The following is a 16,214-nucleotide window of genomic DNA, read 5'->3' on the forward strand; positions in this document are numbered from 1 at the left end:
CTTAGTTTTTAAATGACAGAGATGCCATTTTGCAACGATGCATGACTCATTCATTGCTCATTATCTTCCTGCCGATATATTTCTCTGTCTCTCTCTTGAGCCAGCAAGAAAGCCTCATGTGGGAGGGGAGAGGGATGAGTGAGTTGAGCAGCACGCTTCTTAAATTCTATTGCTGGCTTTTCATTGGTTACATGATCTCTTAATCTAACCAGTCCCAATTCATTGCTGCCTGCGAAAGCCCACCCCTCCTCCTTCTCCTTGCTAGACTGAGGTTAGCAGGGTGTCTGTTAACTGGAAACTGATTATATGCAGTATGAGAGCATATTTCGATACAAAGTGGTCATCAGTATGGTTGAGTAGGGGAGAAAACAGTCTAGAGACCAGCTTATTTGACAGTCACTGTATGAGTTTCTAAATGGATGAAGACATTCTGGGATTTCTTTTGTTAACAGTGACTCTGTTTTCATATTCAGACCCATAAGTTTTCAAGCTTAGAGAGATATTTTTTTTGTAAACACCTCAAATGAGAAGGAACTGTAGCCAAACCAGCATTTTCTTTTGCAGCACAAGAGTAACAGCATCAACATTACCGTGATGCCTTTCTGCAGTTCAGTTTAGGCTTGGAGTAATGTTGCTTTTATTTTGCTGTAACTCAATTTGAAATCAGTACAGAGGCTGTGCGTGTGGGGTTTTTTTGGGGGGGGGGTTGGTGTGTGGGGTGCTTTTTCTCTCTTTCTTTTTGGTTTTCTCACCTGCCACTTCAAAAATGCCATCCAAAGAGTCTTGGTCAGGGCAAAAAGCTAATAGATCTGCCGTTCACAACTCGAAACAGGAGAGCCGTCAAAGAGATTTATTGATGGCAGCCTTGGGAATGCGACTGGGCTTTCAAAAGTCATCTGTGACAATCTGGCAACCTCTTAAACTCTTTGCTTATTCGCAGCTGACATCGCTTGTTAGAAGAGCAACTCTGAAAGAAAATGAACACATTCCAAAATATGAAAAGGTTCACAGTTTCAAGGTAAGGCATTCACCTGCTTCATTAAACCTAGATGTCCAAGGTTTGTTTGGCGTTGCGGGGTGTTTGCATGGCCTTATGTTTGAACGAGAACATCCAAACTACCATCTTGCATTTTAAATCAATTCAAATGACTCGAAAACTGTTATTGAAGTTGATGTAACTATCAACATTGCTTTGTCTGTGTGTGTGCATGTTCATATAAAGACAGAAGTCTTGGAAATGAATTTAGCCGAGCTCTTCTTAGTCGTTTAAAGGTACCCCAAAGATTTTGTTTAACCTTATCTTTGATCAAAGGATTAACTGATCTTATGTCTGCTCATTGCTATAAAATAGCATTAGATGCCAGGGGCAGGCTCTGTTGCATCTGGACAAGGCAGATGGTCTGCATTAGTCCTGCTTCCTAGCTCTTATTTCCCCCTTCATTAATGAACTGGCTATGATGATGTAAAGAGCACATCTTTACTACAGGGCCGATAAAGCTGCTGATGTTTGTATTATTATTTTTTTGTAATATGGTCATCTTCTCCATTATTTCTTTGGGTCTTGAAAAAAAATATTCTCGAGGTTTCATGTGTATGTATTGAGCTATTACTATTTGTAGACAGGGTTTTCCCCCCATCCGTGTAATTAAATGGATGCATGTTTCATTAAGGTCTTATAAATAGAAAAAACCTGGGACAAGAATAGAAAATGATACACCGGAGGGTATGCTTCGTTGAGTATATTCCAGAAAGATGCTGATAGTAGCGGTGAGGATAAAAAATTGGCCCACATGTCTACCTAAAGAAAAATCTTTGTGTTTTTTTCCTTTGAAAATAGTCAGTGCTGAGTTGCTCCAATCCCGTTCTACCTCTTCAGAAATGTAAAGTGCATGCAGATCACCTACCTACCTCCACCCACATGTGCACACACACCTGGATTGGAGATGCTTATGAAACCCACTGTGGCATTATATGGTGCTTTATTGTAGTATTGCCGAGTCAATCATAGGAGTGCATAGGTTATACTTTGAAATTATTTAAAGCCTGGAAAGCTAGCGTAGCATAGTGGCTAAGAGATTGAGTTACCCATCAGAAAGTCCCTGGCTTGAAACTTGTCTCTTGCATGTACTCACTCGGTAGCCTTAGGCAAGCCACCCTCCCCCCCCTTCTCATCTGCAGTATAGAAAACAAGAATACTAGCTTACAGGGTTGTTGTAAGGATTTACAACTGTATAATGCCTATGAAGTGCTTTGAACACTATAAAGCACTATACAAAATTACTATTACTGTCACTGTTTACAGTTATGGTGTTGGCTAGGGAAAAAGATCAAATTTGAGAATGATGTGCTGTATATTTCTCCAGTGCTTTTCAGGGGATTTCGTCCCTTTATGTGCTCTCTACAACTGTAATTATAATCCTATGCCCAGTTACATCCATTCTGCATTGATTTCCAAGGGACTAAAGCATGGGTAGGCCACCTGGTTCACTACAACTCCCATAATCCCTGATCCTTGGCCATTCTGCCTGGAGCTTATGAGAGCTGTAGGCCAAAATATCTGGGGGGTAATAGGTTGCCTGCTTTTGAAGCATGGATAGAGAATACGTGACTCTCCAGATGTTGGTAGATTGCAATTCCCATTATCCCTCACCATTAGCTATGCTGGCTAAGGTTGATGGGAGTTGCAGTCAATCAACATCTAGAGGACCACAAGTTCCCCACCCATGGTTTTTAAAATATGCATTATTTAGTGCCAGATTCTGGCCAGATTTGATTAATTTCATACTTCAGCATTGAAGCAGTGCCTTATACAGGCCTATTCATTTCCGTGGAATACCTTGCAGTATAAATGTAAGAACACCAGACCAAGCATCCAAAAATGTTGCTAGTCCCTTCAATGGTTTTGTAATGTGCTTCTATGGAGGTAATGGGCTCTCCCACGCCAGAGGCATTCAAGATGCAGCCTGACAGCCATCTGTCAGGTATGCTTTAAGGTAGATTCCTGCATTGAGCAGGGGGTTGGACTAGATGGCCTTATAGGACCCTTCCAACTCTACTATTCTATAATTCTATGAAATGCATATCCAGCCCTCTCCTATAAGCTCTTGGGCTGGTTTATAATACTTTGAAAATATTTTTTTTATAATGAAAATATATTAAAAATGGGAGGAAAACCCTTCAGCTAAAAAATAATGTATCTCCCTGGCAACCAAACAGCCTGCTCAATTTTTAATAGGAGTTTGAATGATGCTGCCTTTGGCAGTTCTTCAGGGGAATTATGGGGAACAGGAGTGACAAATATTTCTCTGTGTGCCCTCACCAATCGCAATTGATACACAGGAGGCACTATCTAAAGAATGCCTTAGGTTAACTGCAGAGATTATGATAGCTCATAGGGGAAGAGGCAGTCTCTAAGGTATGGAGCTTAGGGACCCATTACAGTGCCGTTAGGAACACTGCAGTCAACTTTTCCCCAGGGTATAAAAAATAATAAAAACAGGCAGAGAATTAAAAGCAAATAGCAAGAGGAATTTGAACATAAATAAATAAAACCAAGAGGCACCCCGTTTAAATAATGCAAATTTTTCATGACTTGATTTAAGAATATAAACCTTGTTTGTATTAAATTAGACTCCCTCACATAATGGCTTGAACAACAAATGTTTAAACAAAATGATTGGATTTCCCCCATGTAGCACTGAAAAAGACTTAAGCACAATCTAAGCCTTGGTATTCGCTGTATAGCTGCAGAGCTTCAGTGTGCATAGTTTGTAGGTATGCTGGGCACATCTACACTAAAAGATTTAAACTGATTTAACTGTAATGACCCTTCTTCGCGAAGAACCCAAGAAAATGAAGTTGTAGTGAATTTCATATTTGAGAAATTCTCTTGTGTAGAATTGCAATTCTCAGTGTTCCAAGGCTGGGAGTAGGGGATGGGATATTGCACTGCTGGTTCTGCATTGAGCCAAAACAGGTATCATATCATGGTGGGAAAATACCCTTCAAGAACCCTGAAAATCACAAAGAACAAGCAAGCTTTTTGAGTTGTACGTCTAGCAAAGCACACATCCTGGATGCAAACACAAAAGAGGCCTCAAGATCATGAAAGATGTGTACATTTATTAAATAAATTGTGTAATATATTCTTTTCTTGGAATAATTAAACATGTTTTCAAGGCAACAGATGAAAAGCTAGATATTGGCTTGCTGGGCAACTTATGGCAGAACTCCATGTTGCATGAGTTTCTTTTTTAAAAAAAGATTTTTTGTTTTATAATGAGGTTCATCAGATGAGCATTTTATCTCATGCTTGCTACTGCCCACTTACGTATGTGTGTGCGTTCTTTAAATGCCCACTTCCCGTGGGCCTCCCGCTCCTTCCACTCATTTTTCTGTAGCAAAATAGAACCCTTTTAATCTGATTTTTTAAAAAACAGAACATGCTGTGATCTCTTGCTGTGTGCAGCGTAAGTGGTGCAATAAAAATGCCCCCTGAATGGGGCATATGGTCTTTGTTTACTTCCTCTTTCCCCTCCAGGAAGAAAGAGGAAGTATTGAGAGGCAGAGAAGCAACAGTAAGGAAATGTGATTTCCCCCCCCCCCCCATTTGATGACGCTCATTGAAGCTGCAGTTTGAAAATGCAGCTGCTGAAACTGCAGTGTGAAAGGGGAGGGGGGCTTCTTAGCCCTTGTGCCATTTCCCACCAAAACCACCCCCCAATCTGCTTTTACCCCCACAACAAAAGAGAGATGGTTATCCATATCTCTATAGAAGTTTCATGGGAATTTTGGGAGGGAAACAGCTCAATGGATAAGAGTTAAGAAATCCATCACCTCCTTCAAACTGCAATCTTAGCAGCTGTGTCTTCCGAAACAAAAAAAGGCTGTAAAAAGAATTGTGGAACTACATGTAACAGGTAGTTCTGCCCTTTATAAAAGGGATTTCTGTTCTTGCAAGTTCTCTGGCTCTCAGCCAGACCTGCAGCCTCTTCAGCTACTGAATATTGCTGTTGATGTTCCAGGGTACTAAAGACCTCCAACCCTGGCCAGCTACTTCTGATTAAACTGCAGCGGTTGGCATATCTTTTTTTGGCCCACATGTCGTGAGCTGACACAGTGCAGACCAGCAAGTAGCTGGAATCGTCTTAGCATTTTAGCAGTACTACCATTAAAGCTACGCAACCATTCTTGATACAGTCCAGGTTTTATCAGTCATTTCCCACAGGGGATCGGTTGAGGTTTAACTCTTATTTTATTTCTCCTCTTACATTGTAATCCTACTGAAGGTTAGGCTAGGGCACAAAACTCTGCTTCCAGCACTGAGCTCTTCCATAGGCTTCTGCCTGTGAAGCCTTGAGAAGTGATGAGTGGAAGGGGCCCACCTGCTCTTGATGGCACCAGTTGATAGTTGAACAAGACCAGACCTGTAGATTTATACAGACTTGTAGCTGGAGCAAAGACACTAAATGTGATCTTTGCATTAAAACAACTTTAACAGCAACCAAAGAAGTACATTCTGGCTCGCCCTACATTTCTATGAATGCTGGGGATAGTCAAAATAAGAGGAATTCCTTAATCGTATTACTTTACCTGTTAATTATATTTGTTTGTTTAGACTTTTACTAGCAAAGTCTCATCTGTCTCCTTACTGCCACAGTTCCACAGAAAATAGGATTCAAGCATTCTCAGATATATTATTTAAAGCCTACTTCTGGGGAAGTGACTATAAGGCAACTTGGTTTCATTTAGCTTTAAATTCTATGTGTATTCTTTCCATCCTAGGCATTTCATTAGTGTTATATGCATAATGCAAAAGTAACACCCCCCACTGCTTTCTCTGTATTTCAGAACATTTAAGGCTATGAAAATAGACTTTCTCCCCTGTTAACAGGAGCCTCTGTATATATTTTTCTAGGCAAATCTAGCTTTGACACATTGCTGCACGTGAGTCTTCTGCCTTTGCACGTGCATGGCCTGAGGAGCTGGGAAGCTTCCCTATGTGATGAAGTGTAGAAGGACTCTAATGAGGCAGCCAAGGCACTTGCCTCAAGGACTTGATATGGTGTGTCACAGTCTCTTATCATCATCAGCTTTTCCTCCAAATTAGCTAGAGCTTCATAGCCAAGCTAGTTTCTTTCATTCTCGGCTTTGTATAGCATTCTTGTACATTTCTGTATGTAGCTTGAAGATTTGGCTGTTGCTGCCATTTTTGCAGGATTTGTGATTTAGACTTTTTAAAGTAATTTATAGCCTTTTAATAAAATAATAATAATTCTTTTATTATTTAAACTTGTGCTCCACCTTTTTCAAAAAGAAGCATAAAGTGACTTACACCAAAAATATATAACACAATAAAATCAAACCCACAAAACGTGATGAACATCCATTAGAACATGGGTTCTCAACAAGGGGGGAATTCCCCCCCCGGGAGAATTTTAGGGTTCCGGGGGGGAATTGGGACCACTATTCAGCAAAGTTTTACTCTGTACAGCACCATGTACATTGATGGTGCTATATAAATAAATAAATAAATAAATAAATAAATAAATAATAATAATAATAATGTATGATGTCCTGTAGATTATGTCTTCCTACACATGTTATTAAAAACGTCCCAGGAAAGTGTCATGTCGTCTGCAAAAGCCAGGCCTTTGCTCTCTTTTCCCTCCCTCCCTCACAATCCTAGAAGTTTCAAGCTTCCCATTTAAAGGGGCAATTCAAAGCATGGGAGCTGAGAATGTAAAAGGGCCCATGCTTTGCGTTGCCCCTTTAAATGGGACTAATATAGAAAAAAAATAAAAGATTTGCAATATTAAATGCATATTATTTGGAATGCACCTTTTGAGTTAGACTATCTTGGGAAGGGGGGAATTATATTCTGAACAATGGTGAAAGGGGGGAATGGAGCAAAAGTGGTTGAGAACCACTGCATTAGAAAATACCAACATCATACCACCACGCACAAAATATATATCCAAAAATACTGGTTATATTGCACACTACCAATTTGCATGCCATCATTTTTCACTAAAAGAAAAATCGAGTACGTTCCATTGTCTTCTACTTCCTGAAAGTAAACTCACTGAAGCACCATTTCCACTTGTTCACATTCCTGCTGACATGTTCAATACCCACAGGAAAGTAAGCAAAGCACGAAAGAACTTCTGGCTGGGAAGGAGTGAGGGCCGAAAAGAATGTTTGGCTACTCTGCATTCAAGTCTGCGCTGCCCTTGCTGATAAACATGCTATTTATATGCGGCAATGAAGGATGCTGGAGTGCCCAGTGCACAATGTCCCCAGTGTCCTCTGAAGTCATGAACAAAGTTGTTGGCCACATTTCAGGGCAGGCTCAATACATATAGACTAGTTCAGCCTTGCCTGAAATACAAGAGTGGAGCATAGAGCAGTCTGTGACCTTCTCTTGTTATAGCATCAGATGAAAGCAAGCCCCCCCACCCTACTGCAGAATATCCATTGTTTTAAATCTTGATTGCCTAGATCTCCTGAATGACCAACTTTTTATGTCCTGATTACTGAACCTTTTCAACGCAACAAAGCTCCCATTTATCGGCATTTATCCAACTGTCTTTGATGCTTTCTCCAGGCCACTCAAATAAATGTACTGTCCTCTAGGCTATTCATGCTTGTACTGCCAACCACCTTCTCTGATATTGCTATGTAAATCCCATTTCTGCCAACAGTTCACAAGTGTCCTTAGTCTTCCCATTGCCCCCCCCCCCATCTATGAAGTGGAAATAATATTTGCTTCTCAAAATTAATGCTCAGTTCTTGCTTGGAGCACTTCTGAATTATTTATGTGATAGGAGGTATTAGTAAATTGTAAAACAAGTAAGCATTAATCATTTATTTAAAAAAATAATCAGAAGCCTAATTAACTAACTACCTTCCAGTGCTTCACTAATCAACAGAAGAAAGTAAAGTTTGCTAGGATCTCAAGCTTCCCACTAAACAGCTGACCCATTGCAGGGTACAGAGGAGGCTGAATTGCTTCCCAGCGTTTTAATATGCTTCAAACAAGCTGGCAACAATCTCTACCCACCACCTTCTGTTCTGTGTTGCATTATAGCTTATGCCACATAGGAACATATGAAGGTCTCTTACATTGAGTCAGACCCTTGGTCCATCTAGCCCAGTATTGTTGACACTGACTGACAGCAGCTCTCCAGGGTTTCCAGCAAGAGTTTTTCCTGCCCGACCTGGAGATGCTAGGGATCGAACCTGGGTCCTTTGGTGTATAAAGCAAGTGCTCTGCCACTGAGCTACGGCCGCTTCCTAACAACCACTACCCCACCTGAGACAGACTGGGCTGGCAGAGCCCCACCCAGCCAAAGGCAGCATTGGTTCCTGGGTCACCTAATCCATTTCCAGTTTTTATTTACCACCTCCACCCCCATGGCTTTGTCCTTCAAGCTTCTCTTGTAATGGTAACCTGGCCCGTTCCTAATGCCACACAACTAGGGAATGCAATGAAGCTGCTCTCAAAGGAGCTAACAGCACCGATATTATTTTACCAGTGCTGCCAAACATATGAAAGTAATCTTTAATCTCTTGTCCCAGTTTGTTCTTGTTTTAGAGTTTGGGGGTGAGGGGTTACAACATATAGGGCACGAAGGAGGCTAAACCTGCAAGGGTGATAACATTATCTACACAGCTGAAGGAGAAGCTCACGCCTGGCAACCTACATAAGCTGGCTGCTGTTCTTTATCTGTGGGTACTATCACCAGGAGTGTGGTTTTTGTTTGCCTCACTGGGTGCATTGCACAGGCCCTACTCATCCCGTGCATGCACATAGTATATCAATCAGGGTCTCTCAGGGTTCAGAGGTTGCTGTTGTTATTGTGTTGAATTCCCTGTTTATGATTTAGTGTTTGTGTGTGTGTTTAAATATTTATCCAGCGAAATGCTAACACAGGTGCTGGAGTATCTACTTATAAACTATGGAGGAGGACAAACCCTAAGGGATGGAGAAAGGGAACCAGCAGCGTTCTCTGCCCATCTCATTCTTGTCTTTCAGTAACGCCAGGAGCTAATTCGAAAAAGAGCTCTGTCCTGGCCCCATGTTCAATGCCAGGGTTCAAGCTGTGGAGCATGCTAAGCAATAATAGTATGTCTGAGCATATGCACGTGCCTTACCACTGAGTAACCATAGTCTATATACATAAATCTAGTTTTCAGCAAAAGGTGCCTTCTGTGGCACCTGTTCAAGAGGTTTAGACCTTATCCTATCTTGTTTTTCAAATTAACCATGGGGCATCAGCTCCTCCTTAATTCTTCCCCCTGCTTCTTTTACACATCTAATTTGTAGGGCCTGTCCTACAGCGGAGCAGCCTGATGCGGGGGCATCAGGTGGCACAGAATAGGAAGAGCAGCAAATCATAGAATAGTAGAGTTGGAAGGGGCCTAGAAAGCCATCAAGTCCACCCCCCCCCACTCAATGCAGAAATCCACATTAAAGCATCCCTGACAGTTGGTTGTCCAGTTGCCTCTTGAATGCCTCTAGTGTGGGAGAGCCCACAACCTCCATAGGTAATTGGTTCCATTGTCGTACTGCTGTAACAGACAGGAAGTTTTTCCTGATGTCCAGCCGGAATCTGGCTTCCTGTAACTTGAGCCCATTGTTCCGTGTCCTGCACTCTGGGAGGATCGAGAAGAGAACATAATAAGTAACATGCTGGATCAGACCTAGGGTCCATCTAGCCCTGGGCCTGCTCTGTGTGACAACCTTTCAAGTATTTGAAGAGTGATATCTTATATCCTCTCACTCTTCTCTTCTCCAAGCTAAACATGCCCAGTTCTTTCTTTCTTTATTACATTTCTATACCGCCCAATAGCCGGAGCTCTCTGGGCGGTTCTTTCAGTCTCTCCTCATAGGGCTTTGTTTCCAGACCCCTGATCATCCTCATTGCCCTCCTCTGAACATGCTCCAGCTTGTCTGCATCCTTCTTAAGGCCTAACTAGTGCCGAATAGAGAGGAACCAGTACCTCACGCGATTTGGAAGCTATAGCAACCAAAGGGCCCGCCACTGCTTGGCTGGCTGGCTGGCTAGCCAGCCAACCACTCTCTTGCCCTACCGCCACCACCTCCCTCCCTCCTCGCCTGCTTGGCCAGCTTGCCAATATCTTGCAGCCATGCAACAGCAGCAGAGGAAGCTCCTCCTCTTCCTTCCCTTGGATGGCCACTTTCACCTTCTGCCCCAGTCGTGGGACTCCTGAAAGATTCGGCCGAAATATTGCGAGACGTCTCACTATTTTGGCTGAGACCCGGTGAAATATCGTGAGACCTCTGGCCGAGGGGGAGGGGAGGTGCCACCGCCAGGTGGGCCAGCAAGTGGGGAAGAGAAGGGGAGCTGCCACCGCCATGAAGAAGCAGGGTGGCTGTGGCAGTGCGCTTGGGGCGGCAAAGTAAGCTGGGCCGGACCTTCTAATTTGTGTCCTGATCTTTCTCTCCTATAATTCATTGTCTGTCAATGTAATACAAAAGCAATCTCTTTTTAGTTAACTATGGAGTCTGATTTGGTGGCATCTCTCAATTGTACTCACAGGCAGGTAAGCAAGGTGGGTGGGAAGGAACAGTGTGAAAGCCTCATCCAGTGCCTCGCTCTGAATTAATTGGGCCGCCCTTTCTAGCAATCACATTATTAATTTCTAAAACCAACACAAAACTAGGTAGAATGCAGAAACTGATATAGGTGTCTCCTAGAGCTGGTGGTCCTGACATACGTTAATAATAAAAGTTCCTAACATTGCTGTAGGGAAATCATGATAAGGCCCCATATATCTCAGGCTTTATGACAGGGGCCTATGAAAAGTATATGCTCTGGAGAAGCCTGATTGGGTTCCGTGGGACTCTTTCATGAGTGATTTGTAGGCCAGGGGCTTTGAAACCGCATTCTATACTTTAAAAAAACAAACCACTTGGAATTCATTATGTACGTTTGCACTGGGTTTTGCTCATTAAATACAATTTATACATTAATAATAGCTCAAAAAACCAACAACCCCAAGTTCTTCCATCATGGGTGGAATTTTTGCTTGTGGAAAAGCACTAAAGGGGCTGTGCTCTCACATCTTATAAGATGTTCAAATTGGCACGTGGCACGTACTAAAGTGGTTTTGTGTGTGTGTGTGTTTAAATAAGAAAATAAGTCATCCTGTAATGCAAGTCAGCACCACAGAAATGCTGGTGCTGTTCAACTGCATGCTGAGTAGAATACCAAATCTACTTCTGAGAAGAGCCAAGGTATTTGGTGGGCTATTAAACTGGAAAAATAACACCAGACCCAGAATTTTTTAGTAACTAGCCTTCTTGCACTCGTGGATCCCTTTTACAAAATTACAAATTGCTTCTGATCAACCAGCTAGAGCTCTATTAGCAGGAAATATAGAACAGAAGTGCTACTCTGACTCTAAAAGCCATTCTTACCTCTTGTTTCTGACCTGTTATTGCTCCATGCACTGTATCAAATGTCTTCATATCTCCTGTTATACTGGCATGGAGAGACAATAGCCTGGTTCATACAATCACCACAGCTTAAACCGGTCACTGTGGCTTGTTTAAGCCACGAAACGTGCTGGGTGCCATTTGCCTAGTTACTTGCCCAGGCACAGCTTGTCATGTCCGAATCCAGACGGCACGGCTTGTCTGAGCGGAGAACAGCTCTCAGCAACAGACCAGAAGTTATTTGAGGGTTGTTTCCCCTTCCCACAAGCCATGCCACCTGGGTTTGGATGACACATAATTAGGAAGTAATTAGGCAAATGGCACTCAACACGTGCCAGCACACACCATGGCTTAAAGCTGTACTGATTGTGTGAACTGGTAGCAGCTGAGTGACCGGAAAATTACAATCTTTCAGTTATCCTCTCTTGGATGCTGTAGCTCAGGTGTGGTACTGAATTGTCCATCAATGTAGTAACTGGTGTGATTCCCTAATACTGTATTTCTTTGATTCTAAGACACATTTTTTCCCCATATAAACTTCTCTAAAAACGGGGTGCGTCTTAGAATCATGGGTGCAATTATTATTCTTAGAATCAAAACTTTTTTTCTGTTGGTGGTACTGAAATTAGTGTGCGTCTTACAATCGATGGCGTCTTACAATCGAAGAAATACGGTAACTCCCAATGACCTAGGCGGCTCTCTAGTGTTAAGAAAATAAATAAAATATAACTAGTTTCTGCACAGGCAGGTTTCCTGCCACCATTTTTTATTTGCTACATTCTTCTGGCTTGGATGGAAGCACTCTTAAGTGTGAATACAGTAGGCAGGATTGAGGGTACATTGTGTAGGAGGGTTGTAGGGAAGGAATCTCCACTAAGAAGGCACACCAAGGGATTCACTCAGTTCTCCAAATGGGTCTTACTTTATTCATAGGCCAAATGAAAAGCAAGACTTAACAAGCCTAAAAGCCTAAAAGAAACAAACTCTGTTACAATTTCAAGCAACACCATCCCGACATTCATTTTAGAGAACTGGACAATTATACATATATATAGGACCAGGACAGGGTTCAATCTAATTGCCTAGCTTTCTTTCCCTCAGGCCTTCTCCTTAACTGACAGGTCCCAGCAGCCATTGAGGCGGTGTTCTCCACCCCGGTTTATTTTTTTGTTTGAAAAGCTTATATCCCACTTATTTACCTGGAAAGGAATTCAAGGCAGTGAATAAACCAACACCACCAACAATAAGTTTATAAAAACAGTAAGGGCTAAAACACACACTCAGGGGCTATTAAAACTTTTAACCAAATAGCCTTTAAGGAGCCACGTTTTCATATATTTCCAAAGGAGCCACGTTTTCACATACCGTACAGTGTTGGGGCCTGACAAATCTCTATTGACAGAGCATTCCACAGGGTTAGTGCAACCACCCAAAAGATCTTGTGGCTGCATGCCTACCTTCATAAAGCTGGGAAATCTGAAGTAGTAATCTGGTTCAGATGACATGACAGCCCATTGTGGGCTAATTAACCCTCAGGGCACCGTGGTGCTTGCCTTCCACCATTATGAATATGCAAGCCCTGGCCGGGAGTTGCCATGGCTTGTTGTGTTGTCCAAACCTGGGAAGTGAGGGTTATTTGAGGGTTAAACAACCCTCGCATATTCCATTATCTGTTTTAGGGTTATACAAAGGTTGTTTAACCCTCAAATAACCCCCACCATCCAGGTTTGGATGACACGACAAGCCACAGCAACCCCCATCTGGGGCTTGCATATTCATAATGATGGCCAGTACCCGCTACAGTTCCTCATGGGCAAATTAACCTGTGATGGGCTGTCATGTTGTGCGAACTGGCCCACAGTCTCAGAGGACCATCAGAACATGTTGGGAAAAACCAGTGGAAGGTGGGAGGGGTGGGTTCTCTCTTGACAGACAGCTCCTCAGGCCCAGCCGCTGTCAAACCTGCCAGAACACTTCGTTACAATTGGAATACTTTGATTAGTCATTTTCAGACTTTTTGTAAATGGGCTGTAGAAGCATGACTTTAATATTCATTGCTTTGCATTGATTTACAGAGTGGCTAGAGGAAGACACACTTATTTTTCTATTCTTCCTCCTCTGTCCCAGCACACATGCCTTCTTGTTCTAAGGTGCCTGCCAGTCAAGGATTTATAAGTACCTATGGAAAAAATAACTAAAAATAATTAACGTGTCTTTGAATCTGCTGCCTCATTAATCAAGAGGATTAAACTATCAAAAAATTTTAATAGTTCCATCATTGCTGTCCCAATAAAAAGCTTCAGCATTATTATAAAAACCTTATAATGACATGTTGTTGATAAGGTTTAAATAAAAGATTTTATTTGTTTATTACATTTATATCCCGCCCTTTTTCCTCCAAGGAACCCAAGGCGGCGTGCATAATCCTCCTCCTCCCCTCCATTTTATCCTTACAACAACAACAACCCTGTGATGTAGGTTGGGCTGAGAGGCTGTGACTGGCCCAAAGTCACCCAGTCGGTTTCCATGACCAAATGGGGACTAGAACCCGAATCTCCCGACTCCCAGTCTGACAGTTTAGCCACTACACCACACTGGCTCTTTTACTGCTCTTTGTTATGTCTACTTCTGTATATAAAGCAGGATAGAAAGAATGAGAAGGAAAGAGATAGAAGCAGTGGCCCTTCCCACTTTAGGCTCTGGTCCCACCCACCACTGACATGAAGCCCCTGATTACTCCACCAAGGGTAATTGACAGGAAAAATCACTGCCCAGCCCTGTCTTAGCTAGAGATGCTGGAGATTGAACAGGGGTCCTTCTGCATACAAAGCATGAGTTCACCAAGGTGTTCTGTAAACCTGCATCGATCTCAGTGGGGCTAGTAAACATGCATAAGATTAGCAATGGTGTAGTGAAGCCAGGACTCGCAGGGTCAAAACTTAGGATTTCTTAAATTAGCATGGATGATGATGTCATCTGCTGCCCTCTCAGACTTCTGTTTCCTCTGAATTTAGCTGCAATCCAGTGACTGGGTTTGCACAATCACCACAGTCCACTGTGGGTTATTTAAGCTACGATGCGTTGTGGTGCATGCCAGTCGTCCTTTTGGGTATTCAAGTCACCCTGGGAGAGGGGGGGAAGGTGCCATGGCTTCATGTGTCATGCAAGCCCCATGAGGGTGGCTCATGTGAGGGTCAAACAACTTTTGCATAACCCTAAAATAGCTCAACAATATATTGTTGTGAGCTATTCCTGTTGTAATGCAAAGTATTTTTGAGTGGCTTGGTCTTAAACGGGTAATTAAAATCCATTACATTTGCAAAAGATCTGCTCCTGTTAGACAACCCTAAAATTACCCATGACTTTTGAGTGGCTTATTAACCATGACCAAACCCAGCCCTGGCTGGATTCACACAACGCAACAAGCCATGGCTTACATTTTAAAAATACTGGCCAGCGTGCAACGACAAGCCCCGTGATTAAATTAACCCATTGTGGCATATTGTAATATGCAAACCAGGTCAGAGAGATAGATGCAGATCAACACAGCTGCCTGTATTTCTGGACTCTCCTTGGGGGTGTGGCTGTCAGGATTGTCAGGATGAGCAGCTGCACTTTAAATTTAACACTACACCTGTTAATTGCCACACACTCATCTACATGTTGTAAAGTAACTCCAGCCTATGAAAGTTCATGCTACAATCCAATGTTGTTTCAAATAGCCAGACTTACAACATTTGTAGTCCTGCTGATGGCAACAGGTATTAAACATGTGATTAATTCTCTCCCAATAGGATTTCTAATCTTTGGCTGGATCATGGGCATTGTTAGTCTTTAACGGATCCCAGGATTCTTTGCCACTTCCACTACAACAGACTAATATGAATACACTGGAATTAATTGGTTGTTGGTTTTATTTAACTACTCCGCTAGAGATAACAGAAACTCAAACTCAGCATTGAGTGTGCAGACTCAGAGTCTACACACTGGTTAGCAAAAGTTATGATTTTCTAGGCTAAGAATGTTGTGGTACAGCAGGAAGTCTAGCATAGCAAAGTCAGCATTAGCTCATTGTGGTTTTAACAAGAGATTTAAGGGGATTTTTAATCCTTTTCACCCTTAGCCTCGAATTCCTTTTTGCATAGGTGGGTTCTATTTATTTTTACTTACTGTTGCCCTGCTGGATCTAGACATAGGGTTGAAATCAGTGGGATGTCCACTTACTTCCACAATTTTATTCTAAGTATGAATATGTCTAGATGCAGCCCAATGTTTAGAAGTACATCATTCTGAAGAAAAATCTAACTTTTCTCTAACATACTGAAAATGTGCATGTTGCATGTTCACAGTTTCTGTTTTGATTGTGGATATTATGCCCAAATGGATTTTTTTTCTGATTTAGGCATTAATCCTTTACCACGAACACTTATCTCAAGAGAAACCTTCCATTTTCTCTGCAGTGCTCATGTTATATTTATAGGTATAATCTGTTAACGTTGCTTCTTGTTTTTGTTCCTGTAGGCTGTGTTGAGTAATAGGTATTAGAAAAGCATTCTAGAAAATTTAGAAATAAATGTACAGGTGGGGGCAAGGTTGGGCATGCAATTCAAATTCTATATGCACTGTTAGTGGTATTGAATGGAGGAAAATGGGTGATGGTTGTACTGTTTGTGTATATGGAAAGTTATAAATTGCTAGTTAAATACTGGGTGACCTCTAGCCATTCATTTGGTGCTCAGTCTTATTTCAG

General features: G+C 42.1%; 1 protein-coding gene across 2 annotated transcripts in view; it reads left to right on the forward strand.

The window, feature by feature from the left end:
• CHN1 (chimerin 1) overlaps positions 1 to 16,214 on the forward strand; it is a 112,442-nt gene that overhangs the window by 75,580 nt on the left and 20,648 nt on the right. For both annotated transcript variants that reach the window (XM_063116347.1, XM_063116346.1), the window contains one exon: positions 941 to 1,018. In XM_063116347.1, the coding sequence (XP_062972417.1) occupies positions 941 to 1,018 (78 nt within the window). The remainder of the gene's footprint in view (positions 1 to 940; positions 1,019 to 16,214) is intronic.

This window comes from Elgaria multicarinata, chromosome 2, assembly GCF_023053635.1.
Source record: "Elgaria multicarinata webbii isolate HBS135686 ecotype San Diego chromosome 2, rElgMul1.1.pri, whole genome shotgun sequence".
Lineage (NCBI taxonomy): Eukaryota > Metazoa > Chordata > Lepidosauria > Squamata > Anguidae > Elgaria > Elgaria multicarinata.